The 22,692-nt window shown below is 39.9% G+C and overlaps 1 protein-coding gene across 5 annotated transcripts in view; it reads left to right on the top strand.

Annotated features, from left to right (window-relative positions):
- The window catches only part of LOC117396660 (protein SCAI), a 179,986-nt gene that overhangs the window by 24,351 nt on the left and 132,943 nt on the right, over positions 1-22,692 (top strand). For 2 of the 5 annotated variants that reach the window (XM_059005196.1, XM_059005197.1), the window contains exons 3-4: positions 9,535-9,587; positions 20,189-20,320. In XM_059005196.1, coding sequence (XP_058861179.1) covers positions 20,214-20,320 — 107 coding nt within the window. In that variant the 5' untranslated portion in view covers positions 9,535-9,587; positions 20,189-20,213. Of the gene's footprint in view, positions 1-9,534; positions 9,588-9,663; positions 9,678-20,188; positions 20,321-22,692 lie in introns of those variants that run through there. The other 3 variants (XM_059005198.1, XM_059005199.1, XM_059005200.1) reach the window with 2 other exon arrangements.

Below are 22,692 nucleotides of genomic sequence, written 5' to 3'. Positions count from 1 at the left end.
GGAGCTCTTAAAATAAACAACTCCCCTGGGCCGGATGAGATCCTCCCAATAGTACTCAAAGAAATGAAAAGTTATCTACAAACCGCTAACCAAGATCATGCAACAGTCTCTTGACACAGGGGTTGTACCGACAGACTGGAAAATTGCAAATGTAATACCGATCCACAAAAAGGGAGACAAAACCGAACCAGGCAACTACAGACCAATAAGCCTGACTTCTATTATATGTAAACTTATGGAAACTATAGTAATATCTAAAATGGAAAATTACCTATATGGTAACAATGTCCTGGGAGACAGTCAGCATGGTTTTAGGAAAGGGAGATCGTGTCTAACTAACCTGCTTGATTTTTTTGATGATGCAACATCGACAATGGATAATTGCAAAGCATACGACATGGTTTATTTGGATTTCCAGGAAGCTTTTGACAAAGTCCGGCATAAAAGATTAATTCTCAAACTGAACGCAGTAGGGATTCAAGGAAATGCATGCACATGGATCAGGGAGTGGTTAACATGTAGAAAACAGAACATATTTTGTCCCTGTAAACAATCCGTACCCTGAGTAGCACCACCCCCTAGCCTTTGTTATAATACCTCATCAGCGTAGGCCTGGGGATTGGAAAATGGCGCTGATTCATGGTGACTGTACTAATGTAGTTGAGAGTTGTTTGTTCTAATAAAATACTTGAAAGACTCACCCTTTGTTTCCTTCCCAAGTTACCACAGTACTGATTGAGGAGAAACCTCAAAAACAGAGATCAGTATTAGGTCCTCTGCTATTCCTAATCTACATTAATGATTTACATTCTGGTATAGAAAGCAAACTTGTTTAAATTTGCAGACGACACAAAAATAGGAGTGGCAAACACTGTTGCAGCAGCAAAGGTCATTCAAAATGATCTAGACAGCATTCAGAACTGGGCAGACACATGGCAAATTACATTTAATAGAGAAAAGTGTAAAGTATTGCATACAGGAAATAAAAATGTGCATTATAAATATCATATGGGAGATACTGAAATTGAAGAAGGGAACTATGAAAAAGACCTAGGAGTTTATGTTGACTCAGAAATGTCTTCATCTAGACAATGTGGGGAAGCTATAAAAAAGGCCAACAAGATACTTGGATATATTGTGAGAAGTGTTGAATTTAAATCAAGGGAAGTAATGTTAAAAATTTACAATGCATTAGTAAGACCTCACCTAGAATATTGTGTTCAGTTCTGGTCCCCTCTTGCTTGTTTGGTTGTTAGTAGCTTATTGATCCCAGAATCTCATCAAGCAGCTTCTTGAAGGATCCCAGGGTGTCAGCTTCAACAACATTACTGGGGAGTTGGTTCCAGACCCTCACAATTCTCTGCGTAAAAAAGTGCCTCCTATTTTCTGTTCTGAATGCCCCTTTATCTAATCTCCATTTGTGACCCCTGGTCCTTGTTTCTTTTTTCAGGTCAATAAAGTCCCCTGGGTCGACATTGTCTATACCTTTTAGGATTTTGAATGTTTGAATCAGATTGCCGCGTAGTCTTCTTTATTCAAGACTGAATAGATTCAATTCTTTTAGCCTGTCTGCATACGACATGCCTTTTAAACCCGGGATAATTCTGGTTGCTCTTCTTTGCACTCTTTCTAGAGCAACAATATCCTTTTTGTAACGAGGTGACCAGAACTGAACACAATATTCTAGGTGAGGTCTTCCTAATATATTGTAAAGTTTTAACATTACTTCCCTTGATTTAAATTCAACACTTCTCACAATATATCAGAGCATCTCGTTGGCTTTTTTTATAACTTCCCCACATTGTCTAGATGAAGACATTTCTGAGTCAACATAAACTCCTAGGTCTTTTTCATAGATTCCTTCTTCAATTTCAGTATCTCCCATATGATATTTATAATGCACATTTTTATTGTCTGCGTGCAGTACTTTACAGTTTTCTCTACTAAATGTCATTTGCCATGTGTCTGCCCAGTTCTGAATGCTGTCTAGATCATTTTGAATGACTTTTGCTGCTGCAACAGTGTTTGCCACTCCTCCTATTTTTGTGTCGTCTGCAAATTTAACAAGTTTGCTTACTATACCAGAATCTAAATCATTAATGTAGATTAGGAATAGCAGAAGACCTAATACTGATCCCTGTGGTACACCTCTGGTTACCTCGCTCCATTTTGAGGTTTGTCCTCAATCAGTACTTTCTGTTTTCTACATGTTAACCACTCCCTAATCCATGTGCATGCATTTCCTTGAATCCCTACTGCGTTCAGTTTGAGAATTTAATCTTTTATGCGGGACTTTGTCAAAAGCTTTCTGGAAATCCAAATAAACCATGTCGTATGCTTTGCAATTATCCATTGTCGATGTTGCATCCTCAAAAAAATCAAGCAGGTTAGTTAGACACGATCTCCCTTTCCTAAAACCATGCTGACTGTCTCCCAGGATATTGTTCCCTATAGGTAATTTTCCAGTTTAGATATTACTATAGTTTCCATAAGTTTACATATAACAGAAGTCAGGCTTATTGGTCTGTAGTTACCTGGTTTGGTTTTGTCTCCCTTTTTGTGGATCGGTGTTACGTTTGCAATTTTCCAGTCTGTCGGTACAACCCCTGTGTCAAGAGACTGTTGCATGATCTTGGTTAGCGGTATGTAAATAACTTCTTTCATTTCTTTGAGTACTATTGGGAGGATCTCATCCGGCCCAGGGGAGTTGTTTATTTTAAGAGCTCCTAGTCCCTTTAACACTTCTGCCTCTGTTATGCTAAAGTTATTTTAAACTGGATAGGAACTGGATAGGGGCATGTTGTCTGTGCCCTCCTTTGTGAAAACCTGTGGAAAGTAATCATTTAATATATTTGCTATTTCTTTTTTTTTTTTTCTTCGTCTATGATTTTGCCGTTTGTGTCTCTTAGACATTTAACCTCCTCTTTTGAATGTTTTCATGCTGGTATAATATTGGAAATACATCTTGGAATTGTTTTTAGCCCCCTTAGCAATATTGATTTCTATCTCTCTCTTGGCCTTTCTAACTTCCTTTTTGGCTTGCGTTTGCAGTTCCAAGTACTCTTTCTGTGTACTTTGTTTTTGGTCCCTTTTAAGTGCAGTCTGTCCTCTCTATATAGATAGTCCTTGTTGTAGAATGCGGTCCAATGTTCAAGAAAGATTAAGTCTTCCTGTGTGCACCACGATTTCAGCCATGCATTTTGATTTTGTATTTCCAGGTGTCCATATGGTCTTTTGCAAGGTGCCGGCAGTATCCCAGAAAATTTGCAACATTGTCAATGTCAAGCAGGGTTAATTTTAATTAGACACCTGCTTGGTAGCAAATGTAACCTTGAATATTAAAACTAGGACTGCTCATACATTTACTTAATGTTATTATATTAGGTTTCTTACTTATTTAAGTACTTTCTTTTTCTTAACACTGTGTAACAATTTTTTATTTTTTTTTGGTTCCAGGGTAGTAAGTGTTATTTCCTAATTGCTTATGCCTCAAAAGTATAGAAAATGGCTATTATTCCCCACAAACTTTGCTTTTGTGACCAGGACAGTGATATTTTGAAATTTGCCTATTGTCCAGAACATTCCAGATAGATTCAGTGCTGAGTAAACTTGGAGTAACTTCTAGAACTTTCCAGTAATATAAATAGTAGTATAAATATAGGGGCCTTAAGCCCACCAGTTCAGTTTAGTTCCAGCTGCCTAAGTGGATACATACCTGCATTTTTCTGAAATGGCATCAAGAGGCTGCAAGCATCCGGCAGACGCATTTTGCTATGTCTGCGGCCAATTTATCAAGACAAGAGCGAAAAAGTACTCCGTGGAAGCATCTGCTAAGATGTGCGAGGCCTACAAAGCATATTTCGGCATGCCTGTCGGGGATCAAGACAAACCCTGGGCACCTCATTTCACCTGCGAGCACTGCAAAAAAACTCTGGAAGGTAAGATGGACAATTGTTGCTCGGAATTTTGTTATAAAATTTGTTAATTTTTAAAATTGTAAAAGTTTTTAATTTTAAAATGTTTTACAATTTTCAATGTTATTGAAAAAATATATCATATATGAAAAATGTTGCGAGAATCTCTTGCACATTAGTCATGGGTGAAATAAATGTATTTTTGTAGGATGGTACAGAGGGGAAAAGAGAGCCATGAAGTTCGCTATCCCAAGAATTTGGCGGGAACCCACTGACCACTCAAGCAACTGCTACTTCTGCATGGTGGACCCTTCCAAGCGGACCGAGTTCTCTGTGGGGAGGAACAACGTCAAGTGGGAGCCACTGGTGGACCCCCGGAAGGTGCTGATGCCACCACTGCACATCAAATTGGGCCTTATGAAACAATTTGTCAGAGCTCTAGATAAGGAGTCGGCAGCCTTCAAGTACCTTCAAGACTTCTTCCCTAAGCTGTCTGAGGCAAAGGTCAAAGCCTTTGCAGTCCATTTATTAAGTGCGCGTCAGGCGCGTCAGGTCCAATTTATTTTCACACGCGCAGTTAATTTTAGACGCGCTGTTTAAAATGTATTTTTTTCCACAGTCAAACGGGTTTAAATGGCCCTGCATATCAACAAAGCACTCACTAGGCTTCTCCAGCCCCGCCACACCCTTTCGTTCGCTATGGCTTTCATCTATGTAAGAAATAAATAATAATAAAAATAATAGTCGTACATACCGATCAATCATCTCCGGATCACTCGTTTTATCACCAAACTCCTCAATATTGCGATCAAAGTCATTATTTTATTACTATAACATCTGAAAAAAGCTCTGCAAATGTCCATGATAGTCTCTGTGCGCTGACGCACTCAGCCAGCTTGTTTACTATGACCGCCCCGTTATCTGATACCAGGGCCATATGTATGGCTATTCATGAGATACGCCTTTTTTTTTTTTTTTTTTTTTTCCCCCCCGACTTGTCTCGGCTCCTGTCGCTCCCACTCGGCAATTGAATGGTTTTCTCGGCTTTTTCCGGAGAAAAAACGACTAGAAACCCGTTTTTTGCGTTGCTATAATGATGTCGGACCCAGTCCGACAAAGGACCTGAGAGGAATAATTGCAATGTCGGACCCAAGGGTTAATGCTCTGAGTCTAATTTAAAAAAGATGGTTTTGCCTGATAAGGGAGGCTTGGAACTTTCAGCAGGTCGGCCTGACCTTCAATGCATTGAACTTCTTCACACAGGCCTTGCACATCCTTATTCAAAAGGATACAAAGTACAGAATCCTACAACATTTAGTATTAGCAATGTATTTCATTCCATATCATCCAATCCATATCTAATAAGTCAGCTTGTTCCCAGCAAGATTCGAATTCTCCTCCTGAGTCCGCTCAAAGTGGCTCTGCGAACAACAGGCCTGTGCATCCAGCGTTTTACGTCACAGGTGTGGGCGACCAGGGTCTTCACTTGATCCCTGCAAGACACTGAAAATGATTGCTTTCAACTGCTCGGCTCAGAGTCAGTTCTCTACCAGAAACAATGGTTCTGGATATATAACTGTTTCCTTGATATAGTTCATGTTGATCACGGAGGGTAATTTTAGGAGGTACCCCCTCCATCCAGAATACAGGTATGGGCCAAAATTCACTATTTTTCATATCACTTGGTTTCCAACCTATTTTCTCTTGCATATCATCAGTGGGCGGACTCATTGTAACTGAATTTGGGTCCATTAAAGCAGGGATTCCCAAACTGTTTTACCTGAGGCCCACATGTTCAGCTGCATCAGCTGCACTGTGGCCCACTATTACTCCTTGGGGAAAATATCAAATTAAAAACATTGTATGTGTTTAAACCTGTAACATTATCAATAAACCTAGTCTAAACTGTCCTTTTATTCATTTGAATAAATATTGTGAAAGATGGAAATCATAGAATATGCACAGAGTGAAAATAACATTTTTTGAAACACTTTAGTTTTGGTAAATAAAATAAATTGCAGAAACTAAACAGACATTTTTATCAAACCTTTAAATTAGGCATCTTTGTATAATTGAACATTTTAGAAATGCAGTTATTTTTCTTGGTCATCAAACAAGAAAGTGCATGTCTATTATTCCCATTCACAAATGTCTGAACAGGAATCACTTTTGAGTAAAACCAGTACAACATGCACAAAAGCATAACTCTTAAATCTTAATTTCTAAACACTAAATAAATCGTTCAGCCGATACCTCTCACGTTGAAATGTCATGCACAAAAAAGGCGAATGCGCACAATACAGAAGGAAGTGAGAGCCTTGCATAAGTTACTTTTTTCGCCACTACTCTACAACCAAATACAACTTGCAAACTCACATTCAGTTGGCTTGCAACATCCCCCCCCCCCCCCCCAATTAAATCGGTGTGCTGCTGCGCCACTTAATCAAAAGAAAACTTAAGAAAACAAATCCATCTGCAGCGAAATTTGAATCGGTCAAAAAACGTTTTTCTTTTATTATTATTTTCCAACAAAACATTCTAGCGTTATTTTAAGACGACTGTGAACTAGAGAGTGACATGAAGAGGGACTCCTGTGGGACCCACGGGATTCAATTGTGTTAAATTTTGCAGGACGGGATGGTACAAGAGTGAAGCTCACGGGAATGGGCAGGACCATGAAATAAAAAAAAGAAACCTCTCAGGATGGGCAAGAACGGGATTTAAGCTTCCGGGAATGGGAAGGGACACGACTACTCTGCCACCAGCAGACAGGAAGAGTGTGGTTTTTTTTTTTTTTTTTTTTTTTTGCTGTTTAAAGTCATAGAGCCTATGACATGGAACTTGAGTGTTACCATAAACATACAAAATAATATTAACAGGTCTTACTGAACATATAATCACATTAAATTTACCAAATTCTGTTTAATCGCGCAACAATGAATCGGATAATATCCGGAAGTACACAGGGCGATCTCCATTTCCTGGTGTGGGGCCAGAAGACTGACCTCAGGCTCCTTGCATCTGCCAGTATGGATGACAGTGACAGTGAAAGTGAGAGTAGCCTAATTTTATCAGTTTCAGACACCTCTTATAAATGTGAATTATGTAGTGATGGATCTGATGTAGAGAGAGAAAACAGGGATTGCCTCCCTTATCAATTCGAGCCGTATGCCTCTGAATCAGAAGGTTCAAACTGGGAGAGAGACTCCGACAACACCAACGCGGACGGACCAGTGGGACAGCAGATGTCCGCGGAGAATCAGCGTCTTGGCAACACGGAATGGTTAAAATAAACCCTTACGTTTAACAGAGAGTGATACTTAAACTATTTCAGATTACCTGTAATTGTATAGTTATGTCAGTCCTTTAGTTAACAATACTGATACATGAATTACTGATACTAGCAGAATAACCGAATGCTATGGATTGCAACTGGCATGTATTTAACATCTCTCTCTCTCTATATACATATGTGCAGTATATTAAGGATGTGCACGTTTTCGGTTTTTATGATTATTACCCCTAATCATAATGCAGAGATGTCAAAGGCTACGATTTGGCCGTAGTAGCTACTATTTTTTGGAGGTACTGCTTTGGCACTACTTTGAAGGGGTATGTATAATACTACGATTTGTAATAAATAAATACATGATGGGTACTCCCTGACCGTTTATGAAATATTATTTCAATACCAGTCAGTAATCAGTAAAATAGCAGTATATCCAAACATTTTAATAAATGAATTACTGGCAGCATTCCCTCCTAAGGCTAAAATGCACGCATTGTTCGGAGTAACTGGCGACAACCTTCTCACTCAGTTTACTAACTTTCGCAAGTTATTATCATAAATATCAACCTCACTCCAGAGACTCCAGCCTCTCGAGGTAAACCTATTATTTTGAGACCATTCTTACAAAACATTAACATAAGCATATTTGTGTTTGTCTTGCAGCTGATTCTCTGATTTCCCTCTGTAAAAATGCACGTCACATTAGTGCAGAGCTCGCTCGGGGAGCAGCGAATCTGCTGGTACTGGGTGGGCGAAGCAGGCGTCTGGCGATTCTGCCTCTACAGGGAGTGCTGATCATGAACTTTACAGTTTGACTCGTCGTATAATTGAATACTAAAATCAGTGAAGCACAATCTTCCTGCATTATTTAGGGCAGCAGTGTGGAGTAGTGGTTAGGGCTCTGGACTCTTGACCGGAGGGTTGTGGGTTCAGTCCCCAGTGGGGGACACTGCTGTTGTACCCTTGAGCAAGGTACTTTACCTAGATTGCTCCAGTAAAAACCCAACTGTATAAATGGGTAATTGTATGTAAAAATTATGTGATATCTGTATAATGTGAAATAATGTATAATGTGATATCTTGTAACAATTGTAAGTCGCCCTGGATAAGGGCGTCTGCTAAGAAATAAATAATAATAAATAATAATTATTTAGAAGTATGAATACTGTGGTAAACATAAATAAAAACCAGAATACTCACACTTTGATGGTTTTTGTTTTAATTCCCTTTTTTAAAAAAACAACGAAATTTCAGAAATCATCTCAAGCGTTTTGAAACTGGTAAAAACGTAATCGGCACATTAGTCGAAAATACACATTTAAGTGTATAGTATTTGAAGAAGACATACCATGTCCATCCATTATTTATTTTTTTTGCGAGTTTATTTACCATGTGACTTCACTCAATGTCTCTGCTGAAACTCAACATGGGGGCAGCACCGACAAAGAAAAAAAAGCAATGTTTCAGTAAGACAGAGCTAAAAGAAATCTGATTATCTATATGAGGTTATCTATACTATTATCTATACTTGTGTTGGAATACTGTTTAAAAATTGTATAATGCAACAAAAATATATTAAGAGTTAATGTGTGGCCGGAGGTTTCTCACTGATAATTTACCCTTTCTCAGTCAAAACAGCAAGTTTCTCAGTATCTAAAAAGCTGAGAGGGAGCGCTGATTACCAGTATGTAACAAGATTTATCAGTTTTATTAATAACTTGATTTAGTTAGCTAGTTCAGGCACCTGTAAAACTCACTGCACTGACTGTACAGTGTAATCACATACTCACTGCACAGTGTAATCAGGTACTCGCTGCACTGACTGCACAGTGTAATCACATACTCGCTGCACAGTGTAATCAGGTACTCGCTGCACAGTGTAATCAGGTACTCGCTGCACTGACTGCACAGTGTAATCACATACTCGCTGCACAGTGTAATCAGGTACTCACTGCACTGACTGCACAGTGTAATCACATACAGGACTCACTGCACAGGGTAATCACATACTCGCTGCACAGTGTAATCAGGTACTCACTGCACTGACTGCACAGTGTAATCAGGTAAGAACATAAGAACATAAAGTTTACAAACGAGAGGAGGCCATTCAGCCCATCTTGCTCGTTTGGTTGTTAGTAGCTCATTGATCCCAGGATCTCATCAAGCAGCTTCTTGAAGGATCCCAGGGTGTCAGCTTCAACAACATTACTGGGGAGTTGGTTCCAGACCCTCACAATTCTCTGTGTAAAAAAAGTGCCTCCTATTTTCTGTTCTGAATGTCCCTTTATCTAATCTCCATTTGTGACCCCTGTTCCTTGTTTCTTTTTTCAGGTCAAAGAAGTCCCCTGGGTCGACATTGTCTACTCACTGCACAGTGTAATCAGGTACTCACTGCACTGACTGCACAGTGTAATCACGCACTCACTGCACTGACTGCACAGTGTAATCACACACTCACTGCACAGTGTAATCAGGTACTCACTGCACTCACTGGACAGTGTAATCACGTACTCACTGCACTGACTAAACAGTGTACTCGCTGCACTGTGCTATGTGACCTGACTTGCTCTGAAAAACGATCTCCGTTAATCATTTGAAAATACTGTATCCCAGTTAAACAAAGTGACGTCCCAATTAAACGACATAAATAGCAATGGGAAGAACCGTCTACCAGAGTTGTATCCCACTTAAGCAGAAATCCCGAATAGGCAGCAGTTTTATTACAACAGTGAAAGCCATTGTCTTTTTGTATGAACCTTGTTAATTTCACAATGTTTATAATTAAAAAAAATCTTTAACCACAAACGGATCAGTGTATGTTATAATGTTTTGTCAGGTGTTATGAAGCAGGACTCAGGGAGACAGTTTGGAATTCTTGAATTCAAGGTTTATTGTTACTAAACAAAGAATTCCTGATTTGGGGTTGGAATTCATGCCAGCAATATAATAAACCCTTCTAATCTAAACCTCTCGCTGTCGCTGCTGACTCTCCTTGATCTCTCACGCTGTCTGTCCTCCCAGTTACATTATTGTTATAAGTAATTTTATTATGGGCAAACTTTGCCCTCCTAACTCAGTGGACCATATTTAGAAGCAAGCACAAAACAAAGACAACATTTCTACAGGAATACGACCATTTTAATGGTAAAAAACTAAAAACGACTTGACTGCCACTAAGTTTATACTGTTAAATGTATACTGTTGAAATTGTATATTTGCATTTGCTTCAGAATGTAGTGTTTATGTTTTGTGTTTTTTTTCTCTCTCTCTCTCTCTCTCTCTCTCTCTCTCTCTCTCTCTCTCTCTCTCTCTCTCTCTCTCTCTCTCTCTCTCTCTCTCTCTCTCTCTCTCTCTCTCTCTCTCTCTCTCTCTCTCTCTCTCTCTCTCTCTCTCTCTCTCTCTCTCTCTCTCTCTCTCTCTCTATATATATATATATATATATATATATATATATATAGAGAGAGATATTTAGATATATATATATATATAGATAGATCTATCTATCTATCTATCTATGTGCCTATAGAAAGTTTACACCCCCTTGAACTTTTTTCACATTTTGTTGTGTCCTGCATTTAAATAAGGATTTTTATCCACTTATCTACACACCATACTCCACACTTAAGGGGGAAACATTTTTATTGAGAAAAAGATTATATATTAAAAATACAAGAACTTCCATCCCATTTTCCGCTTTCTTGCAGAGGGCAGCAGGTTTTTCTCAAGGACTTCACTGTACTTTGCTCCATTCATTTTCCCTTCTATCCTGACAAGTGCCCCAGTCCCTGCTGATGAGAAACATCCCCATAACATGATGCTGCCACCACCATGCTTCACAGTAGGGATGGTGTTCTTTGGGTGATGCGCTGTGTTGGGTTTGTGCCAAACATAACACTTTGAATTTAGGCCAAAAAGTTCCATTTTAATTTAGTCAGACCACAAAACTTTTTGCCACATGGCTACAGAGTGTTTTTTTGCATACTTCAAACAGGATTAAAGGGGGTCTTTCTTGAGTATAATACAGGCCAGATTTGTGGAGTGCTTGGGATATTGTTGTCACATGCACACTTTGACCAGTCTTGGCCATAAAAGTCTGTAGCTCTTGTAAAGTTGCCATTGACCTCTTTGGTAGCCTCTTTGATCAGTCTCCTCCTTGCTCGGTCATCCAGTTTGGAGGCAGGGTCTTGGTGGGGCCATGCACCTTCCACTTTTTAATAATCGTCTTGACCATGTTCCAAGGGATATTCAAGGCCTTTTGATATTTTTTTTTTTATACCCATCCCTCGATCTGTGCCGTTCAACAACTTTGTCCCGGAGTTCTTTTGAAAGCGCCTTGGTGCTCATGGTTGAGTCATGGCTTTGAAATGCAGAGGGAACCTTCAGGAACTGCTGAATTTATCCTGAAATCATGTGAATCACTACAATTTAACACAGGTGGAGGCCACTTAACTTGGTGTGTGTTTGAAGGTGATTGGTTACACCTGAGCTAATTTAGGATTGCTATTACAAGGGGGTGGAGACTTATCCAACCAAGCTATTTCAGTTTTTATTTTTTTAATTAATTTTCAACAGATTTCTAGAATATTTTTTTCACTTGGAAGTTGTGGGGTAGGATGTGTAGATCAATGAAAAAAAAACAACTATTTTAATGCATTTTAATTCCAGGCTATAAGGCAACAAAAGGTTAACATTTTGAAAGGGGGTGTAGACTTTCTACAGGCACTGTATATATGTGTATATATACATATATGTGTGTATGTGTGTGTGTATATATATATATATATATATATATATATATATATATATATATATATATATATATATATATATATAAATACAGTAAACCAATGTTTCTGACATGGCCAGTATTTTGAGCTGCTTTACTTAGGGAGTACTTCCCTTCAAAAGAACAGTAGTTGCTGGTCTTTGTTCAATACTTTAGTTTTATAATCTCCATGTGGGAATTCTAGGTGCAGCACTGTGGAGAGACACCACTGGTACTGGTTGTGCCATTCGGTGCTACTTGCATGTATTCGTAATTAATGCAAGCTCAGTATGTACATATTGAACATTTTATGCTGAAACACCTGCCCAATTTTGTTGGCTTGCAATTACTAAAAGGGTAACTTCACAACATCAAGGTTTGCTTGGTTTCTTAGAGCTGCTTATTTGTAAAAAAAAAAAAAAAAAAAAAAAAGAAAGATAGATAGATAAATGTGCCTCTCCGCTTGGCAGTTAGTGCTTCAGGTTTCCCTCCACTTTAACACAGGTGCCTATGATTGAGACACAAAATTCATGGACTATTGCTTCTGGCATTGATTAAAGCACTGTTGTACTGCTTTTAGAATGAAACACTTGTGCATATATATATATATATATATATATATATATATTATAATCAGTGCCTATACCAAGTATTCACCCCCCCTTGGGTGTTTTCACAGTTTGTTGTGTTGCAACCTGAAATCTTGATGCATTTAAATGGGATTTTTTTTTCCTTTCATTTACACAACCTACTCAACACTTTCAATGTGTGAAGAAATTGGGGGGTTGGGGTGCTGAAAAAACAAATCAATTACAAATAAAAACCTGAAAAGTCTTCATTAGATAAAATTCCCCCCCCCCCCCCTCACTTTGCTATGACACTCCTAAATATGATCAGGTGCAACCAATTGCCTTCAGGATTCACACAATAAGTTAAATGGAGTCCATCTGTGCAATAAAAGTGGTTCACATGATTTCAGATTAAATACACCTGTCTCTGTAAGGTCCAACAGTTGGTTAGTGTATTCAAAGCAAAGATACTACCATGAAGACTAAGGAGCTTTCAAAACAACTCTGGGATAAAGTTGTGGAAAGGCACAGATCAGGGGAGGGGTATAACAATATTTCAAAGGCATTGAATATCCCTTGGAGCACAGTCAATTCAATCATTAAGAAGTGGAAGGCATACGGCACCACTCAGAATCTGCTTAGAGCAGGCTGTCCTCCCAAACTAGGCAGCCGGGTAAGAAGGTCATTGGTCAGAAGCCAGCAAGAGGTCAATGACAACTCTGAAAGACCTACAGCGTTCCATGGCTGAGATGGAAGAAACTGTCCATGTGTCAACAATAGCTCAGGTACTCCACAAATCTGGCCTTTATGGAAGAGTGGCAAGAAGGAAACCATGTCTGAAAAAATTTCCATGTAAAATCCTGCTTGGAATTTGCAAAAAGGCATGTGGGAGACTGAAAAGATGTGGCAAAAGATTCTGTGGTCCGATGAAACAAAAACTGAACTGTTTGGCCTAAATGCAAAGAGTTATGTCTGGCGCAAACTCGACACAGCACATCACCCAAGTAACACCATCCCTACTGTGAAGCATGGTGGTGACAGCATCATGCTATGGGGATGCTTTTCATCGGCAGGGACTGGGAAGCTTGTCAGGGTAGAGGGCAAAATGGATGGAGCTAAATACAGGCAAATCCTTGAGAAAAACCTGCTTCAGTCTGCAAAAGACCCAAGACTCGGATGGAGATTCACCTTTCAGCAGGACAATGACCCCAAGCACACAGCCAAAGCGACACTGGAGTTGCTTAAACAAGAAAGTGATGTCCTAGAGGGTCCCAGTCAAAGCCCGGACTTGAATCCGATTGAGAATCTGTGGCAAGACGTGAAGATTGCTGTCCACCAACGATCCCCATCCAACTTGACAGAGCTTGAACAATTTTGCCAAGAAGAATGAGTGAATATTGCACGATCCAGATGTGCAGACCTGCTAGACTTACCTCAAATGACTCACAGCTGTAAATGCTGCCAAAGGTGGTTCTACCAAGTACTGACTCGGGGTGAATACTTATCTAACCAAGACATTTTCAGTTTTTTTTATTTTTCATTAACTGTTGTTTCACAGTAAAAATTCTCTTGCAGATTCAAAGTGTTGAGTAAGATGGAAGATGGAAGATGGATGGTCACAAGCCATCAAACAAAGCGGAGCTGCTTGAATTTTTTGCGCCAGGAGTGGCATAAAGTCACCCAACATCAATGTGAAAGACTGGTGGAGAGCATGCCAAATAGTGATTTCTGAACTCTTCCTAAGTGAAAACATTAGTATTTTGTTGTTTAAAAATGAATATGAACTTATTTTCTTTGCATTATTCGAGGTCTGACAACACTGCATCTTTTTTGTTATTTTGACCAGTTGTCATTTTCTGCAAATAAATGCTCTAAAATGACAATATTTTTATTTGGAATTTGGGAGAAATGTCAGTAGTTTATAGAATAAAACAAAAATGTTCATTTTACCCAAACACATACCTATAAATAGTAAAACCAGAGAAACTGATAATTTTGCAGTGGTCTCTTAATTTTTTCCAGAGCTCTGTGTGTGTGTTTAATACATGTTTTTAATTTGATTATAACCTACAATATTTTATTTTATATATATATATATATATATATATATATATATATATATATATATATATATATATATATATATAACCAATTCTCTCATATTACTGCATTACAAATGGTACATTGAAATTTTGTTCTGTTTGATATTTTATTTTAAAACACTGAAACACAAAATCAATTATTGTAATAGGAAATATTTTTAAGAAAAATAAACTGAAATATCTTACTTGCATAAGTATTCAACCCCCACACATTAATATTTGGTAGAGCCACCTTTCGCTGCAATAACATCTTTGTCTTTTGGGGTAAGTATGTACCAGCTTTGCACACAGTGTCGGAGTGATTTTGGCCCATTCTTCTTGGCAGATTTGCTCCAGGTTGTTCAGGTTGGTTGGACGACGCTTGTGGACCGCAATTTTCAAATAGTGCCACAGATTCTCAGTGGCATTGAGATGAGGACTTTGACTGGGCCACTGTAGGACATTCACCTTTTTGTTCTTGAGCCACTCCAATGTTGCTTTGGCCTTGTGCTTGGGATCATTGTCCTGCTGAAAGGTGAATTTCCTCCCAAGCTTCAGTTTTTTAGCGGACTGAAGCAGGTTCTCTTGCAGTATTTCCCTGTATTTTGCTCCATCTATTCTTCCTTCAATTTTAACAAGATGCCCAGTCCCTGCTGATGAGAAGCATCCCCACAGTATGATGCTGCCACCACCATACTTCACTGTAGGGATGGTGTGTCTTGAGGCATGGGCAGTGTTAGGTTTGCGCCACACATAGCGCTTTTGAGTTTTGGCCAAAAAGCTCTATCTTGGTCTCATCTGACCACCAAACCTTTTCCCACATCGTTTGGTCAGGGGTCTGAATACTTTTGCAAGACACTATATATATATATATATATATATATATATATATATATATATATATATATATACAGTCAACTAGCCCACGACACCTCAAGAGGGCTTGACGGTGATTCTGGCGTCCCAGCATCACCCTGCTCCGTCCCCCACTCAACTCAGCCCAGCTTACTTACCTGTACATCAGCGTTTCTTTCTTTCTATTGTGCTTGAGATCCCCAGCCAGAATCTTTCCGTCTCAACCACAGCCAGTTGCTGCTCCTTTCTGCTGCTTCAGGTAAGTTCTTCACTGTGCGACGCAACTCTTGGCCACTGAATCCAACGTCTCTGAGAAACCGGGTTGTAGAGTGTGCCACAAATCCTTGACAACCCACCTCCACTGGGTAAACCCGGACTCTTCATCCTCGCTGTTCCGCTTCAGTGGCTAGTTGAGCATACCGCAGTTTCTTCCTCTCGTAGATCTCATCCACAGCAGCCTCCCATGGCACTGTTAACTCTACCAGGTGAACAAGCCATGCTGATCCAGACCTCAAGACAATATCTGGTCGAAGGTTAGTGATGGCAATCTCAGGTGGAAAAATAAGCCGTTGACCCACATCGACCAGCATTTTCCAGTCTCTAGCAGCTTCCAGTTGTCCTGGGCGAGGATTGTTTTTAACAACTTTTCTTGGTGGTTGCTCTCCAGGGCAGAGGAATGTTGTTTTTTGTGTGTAATGTTTTGATGGAACAGGTGGCAACTTATTGGTCATGTTACGCTTGTCTTCCAATGCTAAGGCCAAACATCGCAGCACCTGGTCATGGCGCCAAGTAAACCGTCCTTGGCTAAGAGCCACCTTACATCCTGTCAAAATGTGCCTTAATGTTGCAGGTGATGAACACAAAGGACATGAGGGATCCTCTCCTACCCAGAGGTTTAGGTTCTGTGATGGGAGAACATCATATGTTGACCTGATGAGGAAACTGGTCCTGCTCTGTTCCATTGACCATAGGTCTTGCCAGCCAATCTTGCGTTGTTCCACACTCTCCCATCTGATCCATTCTCCCTGCTTGGCCTGGGAAATGGCCTTTATACACCTCATCCTCTCCTCCTGCTTTTGCACCTCGTTGACTACCAGCTTCCTCCTTTGAGCTGGGGCTGCCTTGTGCCATGTAGGAGGAGCTGAACTGAAACCAAGACCCCCTCTTCCATGCTGAACTTGCCCCATGATATCACCAATTCGAAGGGCAGCCTTTGCATCTTCCACAGCTTTCTTTGCCGCCCACTTTCTTCCAGTTTTCAACACAGGTGCTGCCTCCCTTACGCATTTATCACGTGACTCTACTAATGTCATTTCCAGTCTGACCTTGGCGCACTTAAACTCCTCGGTTAGAGCAGAGACTGGTAGCTGTAGTATTCCTTTACCATAAAGTCCCAATCTGCTGAGGCAGTGTGGAACTCCCAACCATTTCCTGATGTATGAACTGATTAAAGCTTCCAGCTTCTCTACTGTTGTCAAAGAAACCTCGTACACAGTCAGTGGCCACAGCAACCTCGGCAGTAGACCAAACTGAAAGCACCAGAGTTTTAGTTTGCCTGGTAGAGCGCTGCTGTCTATGCTCTTCAACCCTTCCACTGCTTGTTGTCTAACCTCTCCCACACAAACTGTGTCCTTTAGATCCCCGTCGTACCATCTCCCAAGACTCTTCACTGGCTTCTCAGACACTGTTGGTATTACCTCACCATTAATGAAGTATGTTTGTTTTATCTACTACTTTGCCTTTAATTATAGAGATGCTCCTTGATTTAGTGGGCTTGAATTGCATTCGTGCCCATTGAATGTTATTGGTTATTTTGCCCAATAACCGATTAGTGCAGGCTACTGCTGTAGTCATGATTGTCATGTCATCCATGTATGCTCCAATTGGTGGTAGTCGCATTCCAGAAGCCAAGCGCTCTCCTCCTACTACCCATTTTGATGCCCTAATGATTACTTCCATTGCCATGGTAAAAGCCAGTGGAGAAATGGTGCATCCTGCCATTATTCCAACCTCTAGGCATTGCCATGTAGTGCTGAATTCTGAAGTTGAAAAACTAAATTGCAAATCTCCAAAGTATACTTTCACTAAATTTGTTATTGTCATCGGTACACTGAAAAAATCAAATGCTGCCCAAAGTAGTTCATGTGGCACTGAACCATATGCATTAGCCAAATTCAGGAATGTCACATGGAGCTCCTCCTTCTCCTTTTTAGCTGATTGAATTTGTTGCCAGATCACATTGATGTGTTTTAAGCATCCTGGGAAACCTGGAATGACCGCTTTTTGTATTGAAGTGTCAATGAAGCAGTTCTTTAATAGGTAAGTTGACAATCTCTGAGCAGTAATGCTGAAGAAAATCTTGCCTTCTACGTAGGGAAATAGGACGAAACTGACTGATGCTTATAGAATCTTTCTTTCGGTATAAAGACTCCACCTGCTCGGCGCCATGCTCTTGGTACAACTTGTTTTTCCCATGCCACTTTCATCAATTTCCACAGAATTCGTAGAACTCCTGAAGCACTCTTGTACACTCTGTACGGAACTCCATTAGGCCGTGGAGATGATGAAGCTCTTGCTTTTTTTTCAAGCTTGCTCTACTTCTTTCCACTTAGGTGCACAGTCCTCCATTTGGTATTCTGGTGAATTGGTAGGTGGGATGTCTAAAGGAATTGACATAGGCTCCTGCCTTTTTGAATCTGTATGTGTTTCCTCCAAATATCTCTCCAGCTTGAACTTAGATGCTTTTAGTGTGCCATTCTTCTTACTGGTGAATAAATTCTTTACAAATTTGAATGGGTCTTTATAAAAGTTAGTTCTCGCACGCTCCTTCTTTTTGTAGCATTTCCGTAGGCGCTCAGCTCTGCGCAGTGTTGCAAGCTTATATTTTATAATCCTTTGTAAGAGATTGAGACCCTCCTTCTGACTTTGTTCTGCTCTTCTCCATTGCTTCCTCAGCTGTCTCTTTTGTCTAACTAAGCGTTCAATCTGGTGGGGATCGTTCTGGGCGACTGCACCGCCATGCAACACAGAAGGGCGCGTCTAGACTTTCCAGGAATAGTTTGTACTTTTTCCTTCCTTTTTTTGACTCCAAACCTCTCGCTTCCATATGCGTAGATGATGACCCCAAATTTATCCAGCTTCTTTTCAACTGTTCCACTTAATCTTTCCAATGCAAAGCAGAGATCTGTGTTTACTGTGTCCCATGCAGTTTTCTCACAAGCTCTTGGCCATTTAAGTCCAGGCTTGTGTCCGTTGAGGTTCTTTTCTCTCTTATGCCGGTTTGTCTGACCGGGTTCACAAGGATCATTAGGTTCATCACTAACTGTGTTCATGCAAATCCTCCTCACGTCTATGACAGGGGTGCTGATATCCTGCGAACTGTGGTTTGCTTCCTGTCGCTGGATTTCATTCGACTGACTTGACTGACTTCGTAATAAGTACTGATCAATGCAAGGCCCTTGTCCCTTTTCCCTCGAGCATTTCATTCTCCCTTGATGAAGCTTCAAACCCCTGACCGCTGTCGATTCAATAACAGAGCAGATAAGTGTCAGTGATAGTTACATCAGGATATAATTAAATACGAAATACTACATATTAAATAACACTTGTGACAGATTACAGTACTCTAAAGTACAGGAGTTGTACCGGGTAGTCGTTTTTCATTTTAATATTGATGTTGTTTAAAATGTACCGACATAATGACTGCCAGCGGTGGTTTTAGGTATGAGTATAACTGCAGCGGTCTGGCTTTAGGGTTGAGTACTCCAAATTTAACGCTCGAGTACTCCAGCACTAAATTACTCGAAATTCCCACCCCTATTATACAGTTAAATAAGCTGTTCATGCAGAAGCTTTATTTTTACAGCTGGCTTTTAGTTTATCAACATTAAAAATTATGTCAAACTCCTTAAATTAGGTCTTTGAAAAGGTCCTTGAAAAGTCCTTGAAATTTGTATCAGAAAACTGTATGAACCCTGTTTTTGCCACATCTGATAGGGTTAAGCAGAGATTGTATATTAATTGTAAAATTAATATTATGTGAAATATGCATACATGTAAAAGGTTTGAGTAACATTTCAAAAACTATGTTTGTTAACCAGCCTTGTGTGATTTATCCAGTTGATCCCTCTGGTAAAATGACAAGTTGTAAAGTCATTTCTGAATTGCTCATTCGACAAAGTCAAAGTTCAAATGTCAGTGGTCCAGAATGGCTCAGAATGCCTCTGATTTGGTTTTGTGATGGAGTTTCAGTCAAAATGATAATTGGCCACTTTCACCCATGAAGTCAGATAACGCCCTGTAACGGTTAACGAACCAGCATGTCGCATTGACTTCAGTTTTACCGCGGAGAATACTGGAGTACCACGCCATCTTTTGACATTTTCATGGCTGAATGTGGCTACCAATGTATCAAACAGCTATTCCAAATACTGCAAATCAGTCATTTTAATGTACTTCACCGTGATACTAACACCTAATTTGTTTACCTAATGAGGTCTTAAATAACAGTTTTACAATTTTCATTAAACTATTCTCCATGTATGTCATGTTAATCAGTCGTTTTGTCATACGGATAGCTGCCACCCCTGTATTACCTTGTGTTTGTTTACATGGTTTTGTGTGTTCAGTAAAATCTACCAAATGTTTTTACCTTAGTTTTGATTTATTGTCACAATCAAGCTATTTTAGGCCTGAAACTGGCTGCTTTATTCCAGGAGTGAACTGTGTGCAGGAGCCGACATGTCAGCTGGGGGAGCCGAGGAAGACATCCCTCTGGGAGAGAGGAAGACTGTCACAGACTTCTGCTACCTCTTGGACAAATCCAAGCAGCTCTTCAATGGCTTGAGGTCAGGACTTCTTCTATGCCCAAGTACTACGGCCAGGCCTTTGACCAGTCATCTGATTAACGGGGTACTGTCATGGCAGATCCCAGATTGAGATACAAATCATGAATAAAAGTTAAACACAAAAATCAAACTATAATATGTGTTATTTCTGGAAAATGTCCATGGTTGTATGTTTTTCACAAATTAGTACCAGTAATACCCCCCATTAGCAAGCCCCTTTGTCAGGTCCCCTTTCCTCGCAGTATGTGATGCTTTCTAATCCATGCATATCAAAGTTACTGTATAACAACCAGACTAACCAAAGGAACTGCACCTGCTAGCCACTCCCTTATCATACCTGGGCTCCTAGCTTTGGAGACAGCAGGAGTTAAACTACTGAGATGCCCCGTCAAAGGTTACAGGAATTGACCCCTTTTTAAATGTGATGTCAGTGGTGAGATGGCAGGAATTTGGAGAGAGACTGTAACATAAATACATTTGGGAATGCAGTTTCTGTCTTGTACAGCTATGGCCAAAAGTTTAGCATCACCTAGAATTTTAGGATTCAGACATAATTAAACAAAGAAAATCTATATGAACATAATTTAGATCTTTTATTTAACATAATGTAATCAAAGAAATTACAAAATTATATTGCAAAAGTCAACTGGAAGCCATAATAGTAGTACAGTATTTCATTTTAGATTTCAAAATGTCCCTTTTTCAATTTGTCAGTTTTTTTCAGCATATGGAAAACTACAAAGCGGTATTTAATATGTTAATGTAACATTATTCAGCAGATTGAATTTGACTTTCTGAAGCAAAAATAGTTAATTCTAAAGGGTGATGCAAAACTTTTGGCCATAGCTGTACATTTTCATAATATTTATTTTCTTCACTGTTTATACACTATTATGTATTATCTGTGTCATTCTCTATTGTTGGAAAATGTTTTACGAAGCTTACTAACTAGTTCCTTTTTGCCCACTGCTTCTGAAGACCCCTCTCTGAATTCTAAAGGGAGGTGATTTTCAGTCCCTCAAACTTTTTATTGTTGTGGATATTTACAGGCACGGGGCGTTATTTCAGTTCCACAAGACTCAGCTTTCTCAAAGCACAGTTCGAGGTATTAAACAAATACTTTATAGGCAAAACCACAAAGAAGAGTGGAAGAATTGCTTTAGCATGTTATTGGATTGGGTTTCCTGCCTGCTGGCCTGCCAAAGTGTTCAAAAGAAAAGAGAATCTGCCAACCAAGTGTCACCAAAGAGGAAGTGTTCCCCAGGCTGCAGGGGGCAGTTCTGTTTCATTGTTGGTTTAATTAAACTCCTTTTGGAAAGCGTGGTGACACAATATGTGACTGTCTGTATGAAGTGTTGGAATAAGACTGTGTAGCAGGGCGATTGCCCTGCACAGGGGAGATTAGTGTTGGTGTAATTTATATGTGGAAACGGATTTGGTTTGTGTGCCTTTTGGAGTTGGTTTGTTTGTTTGTTTGATTGAATGATTGTTTACAGGCGGCCGCTCAGTTGAGACTTGCTGCCTGCTAGGTTTGGTTGAGAGGAAGGGCAGCAAGCGATTAGCTGGGCCAGTCCTTGACCAGTAGGTGGTATCGGGGGTATCGACCTGAGTGTCCGTCGCATAAAAAAATCTGGTGGGGATCGTTCTGGGCGACTGCACCGCCATGCAACACAGAAGGGCGCATTGTGCACGCTCAGGAGGATTGCAGCCTCTCTGTAGGCTAACTACAACTACGCAACTTTAAACTGCAGACGCTGCTCGTGAAGGCAGTGCCCAGCCGAGGCTGTATGAAGAAGCAGGAGTAGCAGTAAGATGACTGGCTTATAAGTAGGTTAGTTTAGGGGATATTGATGCCAAGTAATGTATAGCGAGGATTACGTAATGTAGCAGGTTCCTGTACAGGGTTTGTACGCTAGTCTGGAAAAAGTATGGAAAATGCCAAACTGATTTCCAGGGCTTGAAAATGCTTTAAAAAACCAGGTCTCTATTTTACTAATGTCCCGGGAAAATGAAAATAATTCTGTGATTTTATGTTTTTATTATTAATAATAATTGATTTTGAAAGTGGGTCAGCAGCTCTAGCGGCAACTGTCTAGGCAATTTAGCAACTATATTGCTTGCGACCAAATCCAACGAGGATTGCCCCGTGTAACACCCCTGACAACATCCTGACAACTCAAGCAGTCCTATCTAGTCAGTGCCCATGACTCTGTCTGCTCCAGTGAAACAATGGGTAAAATGGACACTACGACAGCCAAAATATATAAATGTATATAAAGGCTATGATTTTTTTAAACTAAGTTACACACTGGAATTACAAGCTACTGTACTCTGCTCACCAAGATTCACGTGTTATCTTGTTACCTTTATTA

The sequence above is a fragment of the Acipenser ruthenus genome, chromosome 31 (genome assembly GCF_902713425.1).
Source record: "Acipenser ruthenus chromosome 31, fAciRut3.2 maternal haplotype, whole genome shotgun sequence".
Lineage (NCBI taxonomy): Eukaryota > Metazoa > Chordata > Actinopteri > Acipenseriformes > Acipenseridae > Acipenser > Acipenser ruthenus.
Note: the sequence above shows the minus strand (reverse complement) of the source record. Positions and strands in the feature narration are given on the sequence as shown.